This window comes from Schistocerca nitens, chromosome 7 (assembly GCF_023898315.1).
Source record: "Schistocerca nitens isolate TAMUIC-IGC-003100 chromosome 7, iqSchNite1.1, whole genome shotgun sequence".
Lineage (NCBI taxonomy): Eukaryota > Metazoa > Arthropoda > Insecta > Orthoptera > Acrididae > Schistocerca > Schistocerca nitens.
The window spans coordinates 227,565,492-227,588,470 of NC_064620.1; the positions used below are offsets into that span (position 1 = coordinate 227,565,492).

Consider the following 22,979-nt stretch of genomic DNA (forward strand, 5'->3'; position numbering starts at 1 on the left):
TGCCACAGGAAATTGTCACTGGTTGGCCACTTACGTAAAATATGGGCGAGCCGGTCACCCTGTGAACAAATTAAGAACCTCTCCCTAAAATCTTAGTAAAACCATTTGACAAGTCACAGAACTTCTAAACTTTAACCACATTCATTTGAGTATTGCCTAAAAGAGATGACAGATCTGCTGGCAAGTCAGCCATGGCCCACTTGGTCAGAAAATAAAACACAATCTAATAAAACGTGGCACACAGTGACCTGGACACCACAAGTACCACACATTGGAGGGTCCTCTCACCGGAGCAGGAAGCCATGCATCACAGGACTGTGGCCTATACGAAGCAAAGTGAGGAGAACCTCGTCCCGTCTATGTGGCTGGAAAGAAGTACACCACAGACACATTGTGGCCTTGACTAAACGTCGCTTATTGTCAGTCATTTCCAGCCACTCATCCTCCCACCTACGCATGACTCGTGAGCTCCACCTCCTTCCCCAGTTGTTTTAGTTGGAGGAGGGCAACCTGGATGGTCTGGACTATTTTATCTACTAAATACAAATGTTGCAATGAGTGGAGGGCACTTAGTGAATCAGAACAGACAAGAAATTTAGGACGGAAAGAGCAACTCATCTGCTCCAGTGCCCGCAAGATTGCAGACAATTCTACATCAAAGACAGTAAACACTTGAGGCAGTTGGACTTCGAGGACACGATCTGGAAAAACAACAGAGCAACCAACGGAATCCCTGTTTTGACCCATTCGTAAAAAAAAGCTACATAGTCGTGGTGCTCAGATAAAATGGCAGAAAATGTTACATTAAAAATGGAAGCAGGAGTGCAATCTCTCTTGTACCACACCAAATCTAAATCACTCTGGGCCTCTTCAGTAACCAGGGTGGCAGGAATTAAAACCCTGGATTTGGGGACATACGGGCTCCACACTGAGGGACTCCAGCACACGTTAAAATGGAACTAAACGGCATCATGGCTCGTGGACGGTTGGAAAAAAGGCGCTCCAGAGGCAGACGAGCAACAATATGGCGTGCAGGTGAAGTCAGAGCTGTGAGGAACTTACAAGCATTGCTCACCAGGAGCAGCTGACACTGGATGGTAAGTGGCAGTTCTCCCACCTCAGCACAGAGGCTGGCTGTGAAACTGGTCCAATAATCATCTGTGGCCAGTTGAATCCTCGCATGATGGACAGCGTCAAGTATCCACAAATAAGAGGGCCTTGCTGACCCATACACCATGCACCAATAGTCCAGTCTCGAATGCCCAAAAGCTCGATAAAACTGGAGGATGTGTGCCCTGTCCACTCCCCAAGACCTGTAGCTGAGGCACTTAAGGATGTTCAGTGCCTTCAGGGTTCTAGCTTTCAAGTAGGTATGGCAGCCAGTCAAACCTGAAGCCCAGAAAACGCACTGTCTCTCTAAAATGTAGGATAGTGTCCCCCGACATGCAAGGCAGGCAAATTAAAAGGACGACAAGAATGACTGAAATGAACACACACACACACACACACACACACACACACACACACACGCTGTTATACTTTTGATGGCTATGGCAAAGAGGGTAACACAAAGACACTGCCCTGGGGGACACTATTCTCCTGCTGAAATTGATCAGACAGTTCACACTGTCAACTCAGGTCCGAAAAACCGCCGAGACAGAAAAGACCGAATGAAAGTGGGGAGATGGCCATGAAAGCCCCAATGATGCAGTTGTGCCAGAATACAGTGTATCTGAGTAGTATCGTATGCCTTACTGATATCAAAGAATATGCCGATACAGTAATGATGAGGGAGGAAAGCCTGCTGAATAGCTGCTTCTAGGAGGGTTATGTTGTCTACTGTGGACCGAAATCTTCAGAATCTACACTAAGAGCGGCTAAGGAGTTGCCTGGTCTCTAAAAGCCAGTCCAGACAACAGTTAACCATCCATTCCAGGGTCTTTCCTACACAGCTCATCAAGGCGATACTCTGATAACTACTGGGACATGTGCAGTCCTCTCCTGGTTTGAGGAGAGGGATTAGAACCTCCTCCCTCCAAGAGTTGGGGAAGACACCTGTCTGCCATATTAGATTTAAACATTCAAGGAGGATTTTCTTCGATACCACTGGTAGATGTCTAAGCATGCAGTACCAGATGTGGTTGGGACTGTGTGTGGTTTCAGAAGTCTCAGTCAGTGCTGATTCGAGCTCCCACATGGAGAAAGGGCAGTTGTAGGCCTCAGAAATGTTCAACGTGAAGTCCAACTTTTCCCACTCAAAGGCCGCACGGTAACGACGAAATGCTGGATCCTGGCTTTCATTGGCAGTAGTTAGTGCAAAATGCTCGGTCAGCATCTGAGCAATGTTTCTACGCGTTGTTTGGAGGTACCCCTCGTTCAACACTGCAACTATCGGTAAACGGCTGTGTTTACTGGAAATCCTCCAGATGGCTTCCCATACTTTTGTGGACCAAGTGGAATGGTTGATGGAATCTACGAACTCCTTCCATGAGACACGGTGAGCATTGGCTCTTGCAATTCGAAAGGTTGAGAGATTGTCTGCTGTCAGGTGGCATTTAAACCGTCTAAGAGCTGCACGCCCGTTCTGGATAGCTAAATGGCACTCTTCTGTCCACCAAGGGACAGGTTGCCTCTGAAGAGGGCCAAAAGACATTGGTGTGGACAGATCGGCAGCGTGACTGATCACATGTGTGATGTGATCCACCTATTCCTGGACGCTGTCACGATGTTCAAACACAGCCAACTGGCCGAACAGCATCCAGTTGGCCCTGCCAATCATCCACGTTTGTGGTTTCTGTTCCAGCAATACACCATGGTGGGTGTTGGACTCAGAACTAGGCGGCATCGGCGGAGCATCATGTAGCAAAGAAGCTCCAATCGCGTGTGGCCTGTGTGTCAGCCGCCAACTGTCTTGTATTGCAGCAGCAGAGGGCAATCATGGTAGGGAGCCAACGGAGGCCTGGCATACTGGGTGTGCACCTCTGGCTTACTGGGCGTGCTCCACTGGGTCTGCCGAATCCCACATGACCGCTATCGAAGTCTGATGGAAATTTGCAATTCCATTACCAACTTGATGCCTGTGGAGTGGTACTGATATGTGATACCACAACATGTTACAAGACTGAACTGCCCTGACTGTATAACTCTGGTTAAATGAAAGCAATTTTTTTAATAGCATTCACATACCACCAAGACTTAACATCACTCACAGACGACATGCATTTGGTGGTATTTCAATAAGTGTTCAAGAAGTTTAACTGACTGGAGTGTGGCGGACGTTACACAGTGAAAATCTGTTTTCCATCGTATGTACAAACTCAGTTTGCCACTTCCAATATCTGACAGTGCAGCTTTGTTAATCAACCACATGGCTACACCAGCCAAAGAGTAAGTATGCATCAAATAGAATTTTCATCTCTTTAGAATAAAGGCTCAATAACAAGTAAATTTATTATTTATTCATGGTAGTTGAGCTCCGTGGCTGTGGACTGCATTACTTGAAGGAAAATGCCATATTTCTTCAAGAAATAAATTTGATATGTCACAATGGCAGGAATGAAGTAGTTATTTTTCCGTGCAAGCCATGAAGAACACACCACACAAAAATCATAAAGCACAAAAATCATAATGATGAAACAAATGGATCCAGCCTATGCCACAGTTCCGAAAGTTGATGTGTAGGATACTTGCGATGGGATTTGCCTCTCTGGTAACTACTACAGGTTCTGACGAAAGAATACTTACGTTGCTGACTCTTGGAATCACAGAATGACAAAAAGATGAACTGGATATGGCAAAAAAGCAACAAACTGGTCCTTACTGAAAGAAGTCTGATGATATTTGGACTTGCTGTGCCACTCCAACAAATAGGCTAAGAGAAAGAAAAGCACAGGTGTAGAAGAAAATCACATTCTTTCCTTTCCTATTTCACCTTCTTCGTAGGGTTATTCTCTTTTTCACAGTATAACACATCTGGCGTATTTGACAAAAGCTAATTCACTAAATTTTGTCCAGTGGTATTCAAAGTGAAACTACTTAGTAAGGGTGACACATTTCTTTTTGCTTAACATCTGTTTACTTACAAGAACTTTAATACCTGGCAAAATAGGAGGTAGCAGGTTGTTGCTAATTTCTTTCTTGTTTCTCTGTCTGTCCAGAAATAATGTTCACTTGCGTAACACTTAAAAACTCACACAACTCTGAGCCTGAATAAAAAAATAAATAGTTTTGTATCACAGGAAAACTGAATCAAGAAAAATAATAAATTGTGGCCAGCACTTCCATCTCATAACAAGCATATAAGCAATTTCACACACTGAAACCCTATTTAATATATGACTCATTTTAGAGTGTTTTCTAACCTCCACACAGCCCTTTTTGTAGAAACAAGTGGTAGAGCAACTGAGCAAAGTAAACTAAATTCTCTAAGACTGATTACACAAAATGCATAGAATTTGGTTTTTGCAATTATTAAGAGAACAATTTTTGTTTCACAGCTGCCTAAACTAGTAATAAAAAAGTGTATCACTGCATTTGTTCTACCTATAAATTTGTTTATCACTACAACTGAATTTCAAAAATTACTGTACTGTGTGACCTTCCTCTTAAGGAAACTAACAGTACAGTACCTGTACATTATGCCCACCCAGCTAGCCACGTGGTCTAATGTGCTGCTTCCCGAGCGGGAAGGCATGCTGGTCCCTGGCACGAAGCCACCTTGCAGATCAGTGTTGAGGTCTGATGTGCTGGCCAGCCTGTGGATGGTTTTTAAGGGGGTTTTCCCTTACTCTGCCTCAGTTACACTATGTCAGCGATTCCTGCGCAAACACTGTCTCCATGTATGCGTACACTGTGATTACTCATGCAAACATTTGGGGATACACTCGTCTGGTATGAGACGTTCCCGGGGGCGGGGGGGAGGGGGGGGGGGGCGTCCACTGGTGGCCAAACCGCACAATAATCCTGGGTTCAGTGTGGTGCGGGTGGACTGCTATGGCCTGTTGTGGGGTTGTGAACCAGTGAGGGTTACAGCGGGACAAAGCCTCTCTGTCTTTCTATGTCCCCGGTTTAAATACACAATACCTGTAAATTAAGAATTACTATCGGCAATACCAGGAACTGTCACCCAAAAGTAAGTACTTTCCAGGCACTGTGTTTCATGTGTTGAGTTGTGGTCTTCAGTCCACAGACTGGTTTGGTGCAGCTCTCAGTTCTACTCTATCCTTTGCACGCTTCTTCATCTCCAAGTAACTACTGCAACCTATGTCTTTCTGAATCTGCTTATCGTATTCATCTCTTGGTCTCCCTCTATGATTTTTACCCTCTACACTTCCCTCCAGTATTTAACTGGTGATCCCTTGATGCCTCAGAATGTGTCCTACCAACCGATCCCTTCTTCTAGTCAAGTTGTGCCACAAATTGCTGTTCTCCCCAATTCCATTCAGTACCACCTCATTAGTTATGTAATCTACCCATTTAATCTTCAGCATTCTTCTGTAGCACCACATTTCGAAAGCTTCTATTCTCTTCTTGGCTAAACCATTTATCATCCATGTTTCACTTCCATACATGGGTACACTACAAACAAACACTTTCAGAATAGACTTCCTGACAAATCTATACTCGGTGTTAGCAAATTTCTTTTCTTCAGAAACACTTTTCTTCCCATTGCCAGTCCACATTTTATGTCCTGTCTACTTCGACCATTATCAGTTATTTTCCTCCTCAAACAGAAAACCTCCTTTACTACTTTAAGCGTCTCATTTCCGAATCTAATACCCTCAGCATCATGTGATGTAATTCGACTACATTCCATTATTCTCGTTTTGCTTTTGTTGATGTTCATCTTATGTCCTCCTTTCAAGACACTGTTCAGTTCCTCTTCCGGGTCCTTTGCTGTCTCCGACAGAATTACAATGTCATCGGCAAACCTCTCAAGCTTTTATTTCTTCTCCGTGGATTTTAATTCCTGCTCCATAGGTTTTTTTTTTTTTTTTTTTTTTTTTTTTTTTTTTTTTTTTTAATGCTTGTCCAGTATACAGAAAGAATAACATCAGTGATAGGCTACAATCCTGTCTAACTCCCTTCCCAACCACTGCTTCCCTTTCATGCCCTCTCGTCTCTTATAACTGCCATCTGGTTTCTGTGCAAATTGTAAATAGCCTTTATATCCCTGTATTTTACCCCTGCCACCTTCAGAATTTTAGAGAGAGTAATCCAGTCGATATTCTCAAACACTTCCTCTAAGTCTACAAATGCTACAAATGTTGGTTTGCCTTTCCTAAACCTATCTTCCAAGTCAAGTCGGAGGGTCAGTATTGCCTCGTGTGTTCCAACATTTCTACAGAATCCAATCTGATCTTCTCCAAGATAGGCTTTTACCAGTTTTTCCATTCATCTGTAAAGAATTTGTGTCAGTATCTTGAAACCGTGACTTTCTAAACTAATAGTCAGGTAATTTTCACACTTATCACCACGTGCTTTCTTTGGGATTGGAATTATTATATTCTTCTTGAAGTCTGAGGGTATTTTGCCTGTCTCATACACCCTGCTCACCAGATGGAAAAGTTTTGTCATGGCTGGCTCTCCCGAGGTTATCAGTAGTTCTAATGGAATGTTGTCTACTCCCAGGGCCTTGTTTCGACTTAGGTCTTTCAGTGCTCTGTCAAATTCTTTACTTAGTATCATGTCTCCCACTTCATCTTCATCTACATCCTCTTCAATTTCCATAATATTGCCCTCCAGTACATCACCCCTGTATAGACCCTATGTCTACTCCTTCCACCTTTCTGCTTTCCCTTCTTTGCTTAGGATGGGTTTTCCATCTGAGCTCTTGATATCCATACAGATGGTTCTCTTTTCTCCAAAGGTCTCTTTAATTTTCATGTAGGCAGTATCTATCTTACCCCTATTGATACATGCCTCTACATACTTACATATGTCCTCTAGCCTACCTGTTAGCCATTTTACACTTCCTGTTGATCTCATTTTTGAGACGTTTGTATTCCTTTTTGCCTGCTTCATTTACTGCATTTTTATATTTTCTCCTTTCATCAATTAAATTCAATCTCTCTTCTGTTACCCAAGGATTTCTACTACCCCTCATCTTTTTACTTACTTGATCCTCTGCTGCCTTCACTATTTCATCTCTCAAAGCTAACCACTCTTCTTCTATTGCGTTTCTTTCTCTTGTTCTTGTCAATCGTTCCCTAATGCTCTCTGAAACTCTCTACAACCTCCGGTTCTTTCAGTTTATCCAGGTCCCATCTCCTGAAATTCCTACCTTTTTGCAGTTTCTTCAGTTTTAATCTACAGTTCATAACCAGTAAGTTGCAGTCAGAGTCTACATCAGCCCCTGGAAATGTCTTACAATTTAAAACCAGGTTTCTAAATTTCTGTCTTACCATTACATAATCTATCAGAAACCTTCCAGTGTCTCCAGGCCTCTTCCACGTACGTAACGTTCTTAAACCAAATGTTAACTATAACCAAGTTATGCTCTGCACAAAATTCTAACGGGCAACTTCCCTTCTCATTCCTTACTTCTAGTTCATATTCACCTACTACTTTTCCTTCTCCCCCTTTCCCTACAATCACATTCCAGTCCCCTATGACTACTAAATTTTCATATCCCTTAACTATCTGAATAACTTCTTTTATTGCACCACACATTTTGTTGTGTACATAGTTCCACGTAGTCAGCACGTACACAATTTTCCCAGTAGAGCGCGCCCCGCTAAGCACAACAGCGCAGGCGCAGGGCTCGTCCGTCTCCACACTACGAGATGGCGCTGACTTAGAGATGCACCAAATTCTGCTTCCGCCGATCCGCGTATTAATATGTAACGCAGCCAATGAAATTGCTGCTAACGTAGAACCTTTTCTCCTTGCGGATCACACTCGTGCAGTGATACCTGAACGCGCGAGGTATTATAACGAGTGTACAGACCTCCGATTAGTCAGTCTGCATTAGTCTGTAGTCAAGTTCCAGTCTGCGCCGAATAAGATTATCATATTCCTGTACATAGCCATGAAGAGAAATGTATAGACAATTTGTCAAGTATCAGAGATATGTGAGAATAAGATTAACGTACCAAGACCAAAGGAACTTCAGATTGTCAATTGTAAATAGCATCCAGAACCAAGTTAAGTTATTTTTATGCTTGTTATTATTTTAATAAATGTATGTGAAAATTAATCAAGTTCTGTTTAAAGTTGGTCACCGTCAATCGGCTACTCTAAGCGTGCAAGTGGCATTTCTATCGTCTGACCTAACGGCAGAAGATAAACACGCCACAATAAGACCACGAGACATATTGCTGACACTCGCCTACTTCGTTAGAGCGACAAGTCAAATAATCTGATGGTGTGTGTACTGAAGGTCTTACAGTACGCACACCACACATTTCTTCGATCTCTTCATTATCTGCAGAGGTAGTTGTCATATGAACTTGCACTACTGTGGTATGATGTGCTTCGTGTCTATCTTGGCTTCGGCAATGCGTACACTCTACTTCTTTTTTTCCATTATTAAACACAATCCTGTATTACCATTATTTGATTTTGTATTTATTAACCTGTATTCACTTGACCAAAAGGCTTGTTCCTCCTGCCACCGTATTTCACTAATTCTCACTACATCTAACTTTAACCTATCCATTTCCCTTTTTAAATTTTCTAAATTATCTGCCCAATTGAGGGATCTGACATTCCATGCTCTGATCCATGGTACGCCAGTTTTGTTTCTCCTGATAATGACGTCCTCGTGAGTAGTCCCTGCCTAGAGATCTGAATGGGGGACTATTTTACCTGTGGAATATTTTATCCAAGAGCAGGCCCTCATCATTTAACCATACAGTAAAGCTGCATGCCTTCAGGAAAAATTACGGCTGGAGCTTCCCCTTGCTTTCAGCCATTCGCAGAATCAGCATAGCAAGGCTGTTTTGGTTGATGTTACAAGGCTAGATCAGTCTATCATCCAAACTGTTGCCCACTATTCAGGAACCACATGTCTGTCTGGCCTCTCAACAGATACCCCTCCTTTTTTTTAAACTTATTTCCATTATTAAAGTCTCCTTATAAACTGTTGCCTGTAACCTACTTATTACCAACAATTTGCAATTAGTAGTTTTCTGGGATTCAAATCTTAGTCATTTGCCCACTTACATTCAACTGTTTCTCTTCAATCCATGTCCTTGCTTAACCAGAATTTGCAGAGATTTTCCCCTTTCGATTTGCATCAGGGCATCATATCTTATTCTTCCTTCCACACCCCATGCTCCATTTTGCCCAACAAATGTGTCTAAAATCTATTTTATTTTATTATAAATGTCCACAATACATGGTTTTCAACCTGCAGTTTCCTCTCTCACATCACATGTCATCCCTACCACCCCATGTTCTTAGGTTAGTACATAGCAAGTATATTTCTCTCTTCTTTGGTAAATAATGACACATGTTCTTAGGTTAGTACAGAGTGAGTAGATTTTTCTCTTCTTTGGAAAATAATGCTTTTCTTCCTGTATTACAAAGACAGTTTTCAATACATAAAATGTTACACACTTTCTTTCTACACATCTTGAGAATTTTCTAAGATTTTAGTGCAATTTTCATCATTAAATGTCATTGACAATTAATATTGAGATATGTCAATCATCCCCTTATTTAAAGAGGATAGTATTCTGCTCCCATCAGCATTACTGTAATTGCCTAAACTTAATTTTTTATCGGTTATAACACGCAACATAACTGCGACAGCAATGAAAGGAGTTTTAGTGGTCTACGATGAAAGGAAAACATGTGAAGGAATCTAAAGAAGGCAGTGTGCACTACAATGAACCTAATGCCAGTAGAACTATTTTTAAAATGAAAAATTATATATCTAGACCATCTTCTGTTTTTGGTATGTATGTCAGTCAGATAATCTCAAATACCATCTGGGTTCATTAATAAGAGTGAGCAAGCATAACTCCTGGATGCCAACTTGACCAAACTTGTATATTCGTACCTGTGAAGTGCGCGCGGGGAGGAAGTCCTCACTCGAAGACAGCAGTGACAGGCCTTGCGACAATTGTTGACACATGGCGCTCACAGAATCTCCGACGCTGATACCTGACTTGTCAGCCAGAGGGGATACTTCTGGTATAGGGCTCACTGAAACATGCATTGGTTATATTTTGTTACTTCCAGGGAGCAGTCTCTCACTTTCACTGTAGCTATGTTATAAGAAAAATTTGTCAATCAAGTTAAATAAACATGAAAACAATAAGCCATTTTCATTTCTTTTTTTATCCACAGGTAAATGAGTAGTGTATGATGAAATAATTTGTAAATGCAGATTTGTATTTTTAAGAAGTAGTCCTACAAGAAAAAATCTAAGAATGTCATGTAAAGTACCTGATGGTGGTATTTTGTGTAGCCACACATTAAAACATTTACAGAAAATTAAACTGACAAACAAATCTGTTTCGGCATTTTCTTTATGTGATTTACTGGTCTAACGGTATGAATTGCCATTTTCAACAAGAAACAATGAGAATACACACAACCATAACTAGTAGATCAATACTTTTAAAGAAAAAGTATCCACACTGCCTCTCTCTAGCCTAAGGATACGGTTCTACTTTTCTCACAAAGAATACCCGCAGCACTCATAAAGTGGTTCCATAACTTCATAATAAATATCTACAGTTTATCCTTCAAATAAATCTGCGCGCGCACACACACACACACACACACACACACACAGAGTCCAAATACAACCATAGAGGGTGATACAATGAGTTTCAATTTGGAGAATTTTAAGAAAAGTTCTGCCTCCCTTAAACCTGTTGTTAAGTGTAAAATATTCTGGCATTTGGAAGCCTTCTATAATGTATTCTCACCATGCAAAATAAATTTGTTTTGTTTGTAACAATATCTTTCTATAGCTTAGCATGAAGGTTGCTAGCATAAAAGAAGAAGTGTATCACTGTCATTCAGCAGCTTTCACCAAGCACTACTGCCAATAGTGCCATCAAAATATACCAAGTTAAGATATCATAACTTAAGCTTGCCTGGATTTGTAACCACAGTAGACTGGGGCTCCATTAATTGTTTTAACATTTTCACTTTATTCATTAAGTATTTAGTGTTTTATTTCTTCCAATAACAGTTATATAAAGATACCAGTAGTTCAGTAAATACTGACATATATCCTTTGAATCTTTCCTGCTGGCTTGCCTGAATACAATATTCTCAGTTTCCAAATGCCATCACTCCGAATAAAGCACTTGAACTTTTAATGGCTGTCTCCCACATCGTCACCCAGAGTAAAAACCTCTTATTGCTGGACTGGCACAGGGTTCTGCTTTATAGGCATGATTCCAGCATCTGGAACTTTCCAGAAAGGGCTGAAGTGTCACCTGTGTAAGTGAGCAGGTGAGTTCGGCAGCTCATAGCAGCTTGAGCCCGCTGCTGGACCAAGTGATGTCAGGTGGCACAAGGGGCCATGTTTGATTGAAACTACTGCTCCTACCTCCCTATAAGCATCGAAGCTTTTTGTCTTTGCTTTTACTCAATATCCAAAGTCTGCTCCCATACATTATTACCTATGGACCCCTAGTACTGTTAATACTGCAGTGGTCTGTTCTAATTTCATCTGCCTCCTTTACAACTGAATGCATGATCTAAAACCCACTTTTTTCTAAATTGTATTTTATGTCTGTGTTCTAGGCAATATTCAGCTATGGCCAAACGTCTCAAGCTGCCTTACTTTCATATAGTGCACATGTTCAATTCAGCACTCAGCAACAGTGAACATGGGCTGACCTATATACACTGTCCAATCACATAAATGTGACCACCTGTGAAAAGCCAGAATAACCACTTTTTTGCAGAATGGGCTGCTGCAAGACATGCAGAAAAAATGTCAATAATGTTCTGGACGGTACTAACAGGGATGTAGAGCCATGTCAACACCAGTGCCGTGGCCTGCTGTGCTAGGGGTCTTGGTTGAGGATCCATGATGCGAACAGTCCAACTGAGGTGTTTGCACAAGTTCTGGATTGGGTTTAACCTGTCAAGCATGATGCTGCCCTCCACCTTATAGCACCCACAGAGTGACATCTATTGTACACACTTGGAAGTGCTACATCCATCCCGTACTGCAAATGCTATATCTAATGAAGTACCAGAAATAACATCGTCCCCCCCCCCCCCCCCCAAAAAAAAAGTGAACTCTTAAAACTGTAAGGGTTTAATAGGCTAAATCACTTTAGGCACAAAGAATTTTAACCATTTTGTAAAAATTAATTCTTTAGATGGTATTTTGAGAGTGATAAAGCTCAAACCTCATCAAAATACACAATGCTGGGTTTGCAGGACAAGCGTTGCATCTATATGATGTCCAACTTCTATGCTATTTTGCTGCACACAGCACACGTCTCCTTAGGTACACTCTTCTGTTTTTTGTTGCTGGATTTTCTTGTGCGCGGTGTCTATCAGTAAGTCCGTGTCAGTCACTAATAACAAATGGCCTTCTTTGCTCCTGTTCAATGGCACTGTAGTGGTAATTAGTTAAAAGTTCATCTATCAGTTTCACTCTGAACTCTAAATTCTCCTCCTTGTTTCCATTCTGACAATACATTAATGTAAGCATTTAGAAAAGATACATTTAACAAATGCTTAACAAAGTTTTTGTACCAAATAGTGCTTTCTCCTTCTGGCTGTAGTCAGAAATACAGAGTGGTATCTGGATTACTTGCACTTCTCCCCCTCTTTCCTCTTCTTTGCACGCCTATTGCTGATGCACCATGCTTAGTCGTCAGCATTGTAACTTCCCTTTTATCTTTCCGTTTCGGAGCCACAAATTTCCCCTTTGGTGCACTGATGATCTGTCCCTTCTATAATTTCCTATTTAAAATATGTAGCATTCCTTTCGTACATGTTCTATCTGTTCCTACTGGATCAGTATTCCTGTCCACAAGTCTTCTGAACAGGTCAGGACTTGAGTAGTAATTGACCATACACACACACACCAACCTACATCTAACATACTTTCACTCAAATTTACCACCACATTTGTTGACAGAGGATTATTGTCTTTTGTTATTTGACTCTTATGATCAGTATCTTTTTCAGTGTACAAAATAAAGGCCCATAAATACCAATTCTTGTCACACAGTTCAAAAAATTTTATCCTGAAGCACGCTGCTCTCAAGAGTGTGTACTGCTTCCACGAAAGTGTGTCTTTCCACAGCAACAAGGATTCATCAACACATTATTTCCTGGCTCATAAGCTCTCTGAAATCTTGCTTTCAAATGCTTTATCACGGGCACAATTTTGTAAATGTTTTTACTGCCATGTACCTGTTGTCAGTAAAATGCAGGTATCTTTCTTCACAGATAACAGTAGAGACAAAGGGCATTTCTTGCATGTTCTTTTTGGTAAAGTACATTTCAGCCGCTCTTTTAGACACTATATCCATCAGTAAAAATAGAACTAAAAGGACTCCGATTTTATCAACGTCAGTTGCAAATCAGTTTACAAATAGTTATTGCTTCAGACAAAATATTTTTTTCACTTTCCTTGTGTAAAAAAGTTTCTGCATATTCTTTTGTTTCTTTGATAATCATTTCTGTTATTTCACTGACGAAGAACAATCCGAAGCAAGCTAATGGCCCTGCATTACCGGGAATTCAGAGTTTCGGCCTACCTTCAGCAATGCTCAATGCATATGCAGCTGGTGCAGAAATATTGTCACAACCCTCTCAGTCAGATGCGACTTCATCCTGCACTGCCAATTTGCCATCTGAAAAGTCATCAGAAGACAATAAAAACTTGTCTTCCGCATTATCACTTTCCATCAAAAGTTGCAGAACTTCATCTTCAGTCAGCCCAGCCACTATGTGCAACTTACAAAAAAAAAATCTGCACACACACAAAGACAAAAACATTCGTAACGCGTACAAAAACATTTGCAGTGCGTGCGAATAATAAATGCAAATTCCATCCACATAAAGTTAAGGGAAGTGTGACACTGCTATCTAGTGGCCATCTTTCAAACAACATCATTCAAAAAATGAAGACTGCATATTGATGTCGCACATGCTTCAGAGGTTAAATCTGGGGAGTACGGTACACTCATCCTGCTGCTCTTCAAACAACACATGTACAATGTGAGTTGAGTGACATGTTGAAATGCCCTGCTAGTAGATGCCATTGTGGAAAAAAACAACTGCGACATAGTCCCCAAAGATACATGAATACTTGTGCTGATACAGCGTGCCTTCCATAATGACAAGATCACCTTGGGAATGCCACAAAAACATTCTCCATATAATAACACTCCTTGTTTGTTGCAAGGTATTTGCTTTCAGATGATTCATACAATACAGACCAATGGCATCTGTCCAATAGGAGATAAAACGTGATTCATCTGAAAACACTAACTGTTGTCACAGAATGGATGTCCAGTTATGGTATTGGCATGCAAACTCCAGCTTTCATCACTGATCATTATCAGTCAGCATAGGTGCATGAACCAGGCAGCTGCTGCGAAGGCCCATATGCACCAACCTCCGTTGAACAGTCATTGAGGAAACACTGTTGGTAGCTCCTTGGTTCATTTGGGTGGTCAACTGTCTGGTGGTCAAATGCCCAACACTTGCATGTCTATTCACATGTACATATCTCCAGAACTGTCATTCACCCCTATCATCTACGGTCCACAGTGCACCACAGTTGCCTCAGTGCCAATCTTTAATAGCGCCATTTTGCCACACACAGTACATTTCAACCACGGCGGCACGCGAACAGTTAAACTTGACCTTTTGGTAATGCTTCCATTCTTGGATAGAAAGCCAATTATCAGCCCTTTTGAATGTCATATAAATCATTCTGTTTCCACTTCATAACAACCACTGCACTGTTTTCTGCATCCCCTGGCACATTTTAATACCCTTCACTGTTAGAGCTGCCACCTGCTTTCTGTGTTTTTGTATGTTGACATTTAACATAGGCAGTGGTCACATTAATGTCATTAATGTAACTGGACAGCACAGATGCTGCCACATTCACAGTGAACACCATACACACTGGGCACTCAAACAGCTACGTCATCATAACGATTTCTTCAGGACGGTCAGAACACTGGTCTCATTCCATTCTTTGCAGCTGTATCTTGCTTCTTGTTGCCCCCAGTATGGTAGGAATGCAGATGGCTTGACCATTCTGCCAATTCACGAGGCATCCTTTGTCGGTGGCTCCTGAAATTGTGTGTTGCTTTAACCTTTCTCTCTGAACACTTGTTTCAAATGCTGCAATTTAGTCAGTAGGTGGTGATCATCAGAAATAATCTTTGCTCTGTGAAGTAACATGTTCATGACCACTTTAGTGTGTACAAGAGTGGCGAAAATAGTTGGCATTCAAGTACCGGTCCATGTGTGTTGCTTTCCTGTTCACTGAATGATCATTCTTTCCTCTTGATTAGAATGCTTGAGAATAGTAGCTTGCCATTCCTTTCCATTAAGACAGTAAATTTAATGGGCACCATTCATGTGATTGACAAACTGCTGCTGTGCATTTTCAGCACGAGGCCATTTCAGAAATGTGTCGTCAGAACACTGAAGAAAGAATGTAGGGCGCGATGTCGGGGAGATCAGATCTTGCCCCTCAAAGTGCTCCACTAAGAAGTTTGCGACAGCTGGAGACAGTGGGAATCCCATCGCTGTGCCATCCATTGCCGTATTTGTTGTGGTACAGCAAGTATGTTGGCATTAAGGCATGGAGGAACTACTTGACAATCCCGAGAGGAAACTGTAGGGCCAAAATATCCAGTACGCCTTGTGCCAGCACCCTCATAAATCGTGGCACTATGTGCAGACCAACAACTACATCCATTGTCTTACCTCCATTTTCTTGCATGTCTCAACAAATGCCTGTAAGTTACCAATGTGGTGTTCAGAATGCCCCAGTTTGGGTGCAAATAACCCTACCAAGTGTTCTATCAGCCTGTAGGTGACTGAACTGAGTGCATTAACGATGGGCCTATGAGGTACACTTTCTTTGTGTATCTCTTGCAATCCATATAGCCTGGGAGGTCTGGTAGCACGTGATATGAATTTCATCATCACTTCATCTGGCATTCCAAAGTCTTTTAATAACTTCTGTCTTTCTGTGTCGGATCGCGACTAAGCTTCCAGTACATACACTATGCGACCAAAAGTATCCGGACACCCACAAAAACATACATTCTTCATATTAGGTGCATTGTGCTGCCACCTACTGCCAGGTACTCCATATCAGCCACCTCAGTAGTCATTAGACATCGTGATAGAACAGAATGGGGAGCTCTGCGGAACTCACAGACTTCAAACGTGGTCACGTGATTGAGTGTTTCTTGTGTCATACGTCTTTATGCGAGATTTCCACACTCGCAAACATCCCTAAGTCCACTGTTTCCAATGTGGAAACAGAGCATCACACAGGTATTTCAAACTGCGTCAGGATCCACTGTCAAGTACTATGACAGTTAGGCAGGAGGCAAGAAAACTTGCATTTCATGCTACAGTGGCAGCTCATTAGCCACACATCATGCCGGTAAATGCTTGGTGTAAGGAGCGAAAACATTGGACGACTGAACAGTGGAAAAACGTTGTGTGGAGTGACTAATTACGGTACACAATGTGGCGATCCGATGGCTGGGTGTTTAAGCGTGTGTATTGCCAACAGTAAAATTCAGAGGCGGTGGTGTTACGGTGTGGTCATGTTTTTCATGAAGGGGGGCTTGAACCCCTTGTTGTTTTGCGTGGCACCATCACAGCACAGGCCTACATTGATGTTTTAAGCACCTTCTTGCTTCCCACTGTTGAAGAGCAATTTGGGGATGGCGATTGCACCTTTCAATACGCTCGAGCACCTGTTCATAATGCATGACCTGTGGCGGAGTGGTTACAATAACATCCGTGTAATGGACTGGCCTGCACAGAGTCCTGACCTGAATCCTATAGAACACCTTTGGGATGTTTTGGAATGCTTGACTTCCTGCCAGGCCTCACCGATCGACACCGATACCTCTCCTCAGTGCAGCACTTCCTGAAGAATGGGCTGCCATTCCCCAATAAATCTTCCAACACCTGATTCAATGTATGCCTGCAAGAGTGGAAGCTGTCATCAAGGCTAAGGATGGGCCAACACCATATCGAATTCCAGCATTACTGCTGGAGGGCGCCATGAACTTTTAATGCATTTTCAGCCAGGTATCTGGATACACATAGTGTATTATCCTCTAATAAATGTAGTACCTTAAGATGGTAGTCTTCAGTGTATAGAACCACACTGGCATTTCCTTTATTGGCTGGCAAGACAATCAAGTCATCATTCTCATGTAGTAAGCATTGTTCCTCTTGGATAATATTACGTTTTGGCACTTTAGCATTTGCCAGGATACGGCTCATACTTAGCCTGATGTATTCAACCACATCGTACTTGGATGCCTAATTCACTGCTCTGTTCCACTAACAATATTAAATACTGGCAGGCATTGTGCAGCTGAAGAAAAATTAAAGACTTTATGCAGTGCTGCAACAGAGCTGTCACCCTGTTCTCAGTTGGAAAGATTAACAACTATCAGACCTTAAAATAAATGGTTTTCACCACTGTTTGTAAACAGAGTAAAGATTATTTCTGACAACAACCTTCTACAGTCTGAATTGCAACATTTTAGATGCATGTTCAGGGGAAAAAAATGTTACAGTAAGGGAGACTCTGCAAACGCCTTCATGTGCCACCAATAAATGGCACCTCCAAATTGATGGAAGAGGCCAGCCAAGATAAAGATGCCCAGATAAAGGTGATATAGCTACACGAGTGCCTGGTGTGTACCACATTTATACAAAGATCAAATTCGGTTTCTTTCCCAAATCCACCCTTCAAAAATACAGGTTCATCTTACATTCACAGATTAAACTGTTGCTGCTGAGGTCAATGATTATATGTTGTAAAGTCGCACTTTACTAAGGACGAAAAATTTGGAGATATGTATATAATGTGGTGTATCACTGAAACTGCACATTTTAGTACTAAGCAAGGATAAATACGAAAACTGGCAAATGTGGCATGTCAACTTTATAAGCACTGAAATCAAGATTGTGCCTGCTCAAACTGCTTCTGTCAGACAATCACAGTGTAGAACACACGATCTCATCAATCAATCATGCCATATAAAATTTATATTCTTGCTCGTCACAAATATTTGGCTGTTTAGGTACAAATATTTCATGCTTTTCAATGATGATGGTAGGCAGGAACGTAAGAATACTGCTTACATTTTTACTTGAAACAGTTGGATACGAACACTAATGCACTGCTAACCTGTGAGCATTAGAGAATCGCCACCACGACTTCCAATGGCCTTGATCTAGACTACGGCCCAAGAGGCAAGTTAATGCTAACATAAATGTGTTCACACAGAACACATCAAATGCAGCACAACAAATGAAATGTGAGCTTCAACAGCAATGCTAAAGCTGCCACTGTTCTTCAACACTTTATTTCCAAGTTTGGCAACAGCGTTAATCCGAAGCTGTACGATTTCAGCCTATTCGGCTATAAAGGGGTGACAGAATGTATTGATGTCATTTCTACATCTACATCTGCAGCTGTACTCTGCAAACAAATACAAAATGCATGGCAGAGGGTACGTCCCACTGTACCAGTTAGGGTTTCTTCCCATTCCATTCATATAATGAGCAGGGGAAGAATGATTGTTTAAATGCCTCTGTGAGTGCTGTAATTATTCTAATCTTGTCCTCACAATCCCTATGTGAGAGGTAAGTAGGGGTTGTAACATATTCCTAGAGTCATCATTTAATGCCAGTTCTTGGAACTTTGATAGCAGACTTTCTCATAATAGTTAACATCTATCTTCAAGGGTCTGCCACTTCAGTTCTTTCTGCATCTCTGTGACACTTCTCCCATGGGTCAAACAAACCTGTGACCATTCGTGCTGCCCTTCTCTTTGTACATTCAATGACCCCTGTTAGTCCTATTTGGTACAGGTCCCAAATGCTTGAACATTCCAGAATAGGTTGCAAGGGTGGTTTGTAAGCAAACTCCTTTGTAGACTGACTGGATTTCCCTAGTATTCTAGCAATAAATTGAAGTCTGCTACCTGCTTTATCCACAATTGAGCCTATGTGATCATTCCACTTCATGTCCCTACTGAGTGTTACACCCAAGTATTTGCACGATTTTCCAATGCCAACTGTGAATCATTGATATTATAGTCATAGCTACTACACTGCCTCGTTTTGTGAAGTGCACAACTTAACATTTCTGGACATTTAAAGCAAGTTGCCAATCTTTGCACCACTTTGAAATCTCATCAAGATTTGACTGAATTTTATGCAGCTTCTTTCACACAGTACTTTATTATTGATAATTGCACCATCTGCAAAAAGCCTGTTTGTACTATTAATATAGTCTGCAAGGTTATTAATATACAACATGAACACCAAGGATCCAAACACACTTCCCTGGAGACACCTGAAGTTATCTCTACATCTGACAATGACTCTCCATCCAAAATAGCATGCTGCATTCTCCCTACCAAAAGAATCCAGAGTCCAGTCACAAATTTCATTTGATACCCCATATGATTGTACTTTTTACAATAAGAATAGATGTGGTACTGAGTCAAATGCTTTTTGGAAATCAAGAAATACTGCATCTACCTGATTCAAAGCTTTCAGTATGTCATGTGCTTATATTGCCAGTGCTGTAAGGAGTTGCATTTGATAATAGAGGCAAATTACGGCTGTGACTTAGTTGAGAAACACAGATCTACAAGTTCGCAGTTCCCAAACGTTTCGCACAAACAATATGATGTTAATTTCTGGAAGCAGAGACCACAAACAACTGTGCAGTATGAAGAAAATTTTGTGCCACAGAAGTGAATATTTGTAGGTGGTGTCACATAAGGAATAAATTAAAGTTAGCCAGTTCAGGGTAACAAAGCCAAAGCAGGGAAGGTTTCAGGAGCTGGAGCAGCAGGTTGTTCAATATGTGCAACAGAAATGCAATGAAGAAATCTTTGTTACTAAAGAAATTATCTAAATGGAGAACAACTTCCCAATTGCATGTTTCATGGAATTCAAAGCAAGTACTGGTGGGTATATGAGGATATGATGAGGGCAGGGCTTACATTGAGCCAAGACACTAGTTCAGCAGTCTCTTATGGCATTTGATGAAAAACTATTTGCGAATCATCAACATAAATAAATATAATCAGACAGCTGTTTATTTTGACAGGCTGTCAGATGTTATGGTGAACATGAATGGTGTTAAAAGTTTTCTGGCAATGAAAACACCAGAAAACACTAATGATGAGTGCACTAGCAGAGGGAAGTATGCTCCCATGTGAGATTCTTCACAGGGGGGGAAAACCACTTGCCTGCAGGACTTATCTTTAGATGCCAACAAAATAGATGGACGACAAATGACCGGATGCTAGAAAGGCCAAACATTGTTTGTAACAGAATACCAGATTCTTTGCTTACCACAAGGGAAATGTTGCTGCTGGATTCTTTCACTGGACATCTCACCCAGGAGGTTAAGGATCTGACAGCAAAGAACAACAAAGTCCTGGCACCATGACCACACAACATGTAATTGATGTTGTGATTAGACCTTTTAAAGCCCACCTGCAATAGCTTTACAGTGAGCTGTTTCTTCAAGGAGACCATGACCTCACTCGCAGAAGGGGGGGGGGGGGGGGGACAGTTAAGTAAACCCTCAGTATCCTCGTTGGGGCAATGGACCTTACTGTCTCAGGCAAAATACCAAGTGAATCTATAAGAGGTGCAGGCTCTCAAGTGAATCTATTATGAAAGGCTTCAAAAAGTGCTGCATGTTGAATGCCATGGGTGGCTCAGAAGATGACTGTGAGGAAGAAAGGAAAGCCAGTAGGCTTACAATTAAGGATAATGATACTAGCGGTAGTGATGATGGTGACTGAAAATAATAATATCACAGATGAATGGTTTAGAGTTAGTTCAGTTAGATCTAGTTTCATGTTTCATAGTTCACATGCATGATACATTGTAACTATGTGGAAAGAGCCATTTTACATCCACATCACAAATTAATTTGTAAATTGGCTACATGCTGAAGTGTTTTTTTTTTTCTCTCTCTCTCTCTCTTCTTTTTTAAATATACAGATACGAGTTAGTAATTCCTACGCACCACCTTTTACCAATTACAGTAACAGAAATCATTCTATGGAATAGAGAAAGTTGTCAAGGAGAAACTTTTTAGAGTTGTTTTCAAATTTTACTTTGTTGTCTGTCAGATATTTTATATCTGCAGTCGTCTTCTTGTTGTGCCTGCCTGTGACTCAACATCTCCATTATATGACGAGTGGCAACCTATCCTTTTCATAATCTGTCATTATTCCAGCCTGGATTTTCCATTGTTAGATATTTTATATCATTGGATAAGTTATCAAAAATTTTAGTTGCAGCACTGTGCATCAACTTTTGTGCTAAAGACAACCTTAATGTGGAGTAATGAGTGTCATATTACTTCTGGTATTCTAATTATGTACATCATTGTTCCTTATGAACAGCAGTAGATTATTTACAACAAACTTCATGAGAGAATAAATACACTGTGAAGCAGTACTCACAATGCCAAGCTCCTTAAACAGATAACAACAGGATGATCATGGGGAGCACCACATACTATTCTTACAGCAGCTTTTTTAAGTAATGAAGATTCTCTCTAAAAGATGTGTTAACCCAGAACATTATTCAATATGACATTATTCAATGGAAATATGCAAAATATGTCAACTGACTGATCTGTCTCTCCTCAAGCTCTGCAATGACTGCAAGTGCAAATGCAGCTGAAATAAGTTGTTTTAGAGTGCCTTTTAGAAATTCAGAGCAAGTGTCTATCTCAGGCACACAGGCACACACACACACACACACACACACACACACACACACACACACACAAAAGGGTTTAACTTTTACAAGCTTTCGGAGCCAGTGGCTCCTCCTCCTTGAGTTGAATGGAAAGGAAGAGGGGTGAAGGAAAAGGACGAGAGGTTTAGGGAAAGGGGTACAATTCAGTAAAGTCACTCAGAACACGGGGTCATGAAAGACTTACCAACAATAAGAGAAGAAAAGAAAGAAAGATTATAGTCACAGGATACTACGTTTTTGTTTTGTTTTGTTTTGTGAAGTGCAAAATTTTACATTTCTGCACATATAAATCAAGTTGCCAATGTCTGCACCACTTTGAAATCTTATCAAGATATGACTATTTATGCAGCTTCTCTCAGATAGTACTTCATTGTAGATAATTGCAACACCTCCAAAATGCCTGATTTTACTATTTTTACTGTCTGTAAGGTCATTAATATACAACATGAACAGCAAGGGTCCCAACACACTTCCCAGGGGCACACCAGAAGATCCTTCTATATCTGATGACAACTTGCCATCCATGATAACATGCTGTGTCCTCCCAAAGTCCTCAATCCAGCCACAAATTTTACATGATATTCCATATGATCATACTTTTGACAATAAGCGTAGATGTGGTACTGAGTCAAATGCTGTTTGGAAATCAAGAAATATGGTGTCTACCTGACTGCCTTGATTCAAAGCTTTCAGTACGTTATGCAAGAAAAGTGTGAGTTGGGTTTCACATGATCGATGTTATTGAAAAATATGCTGGTTGGCACTGAGGAGATCATTCCGTTAAAGACACCACATTATATTTGAGCTCAGAATACGTTCTGTGACTCAACAACAAATCAGTGTCAAGGATATTTGACAGTAGTTTTGTGGTTCATTTCTACTAGTCTTCTTGTAGTGACCTGTGCCTTTTTGCAAAAACTGGGCACAGTTTTTTGTTCGAGAGATCTATGATAAGACTATAGTCAGAAGAGGGACTAACTCAGCTGCAAATTCAGTATAGTCTGACCGGCATT

General features: G+C 41.0%; 1 protein-coding gene across 1 annotated transcript in view; it reads right to left on the minus strand.

Moving 5' to 3' along the window:
• Positions 1–22,979, minus strand: part of LOC126194758 (protein numb) — a 252,370-nt gene that overhangs the window by 41,432 nt on the left and 187,959 nt on the right. Inside the window, exon 9 of the mRNA XM_049933040.1 lies at positions 10,007–10,152. Coding sequence (XP_049788997.1) covers positions 10,007–10,152 — 146 coding nt within the window. The remainder of the gene's footprint in view (positions 1–10,006; positions 10,153–22,979) is intronic.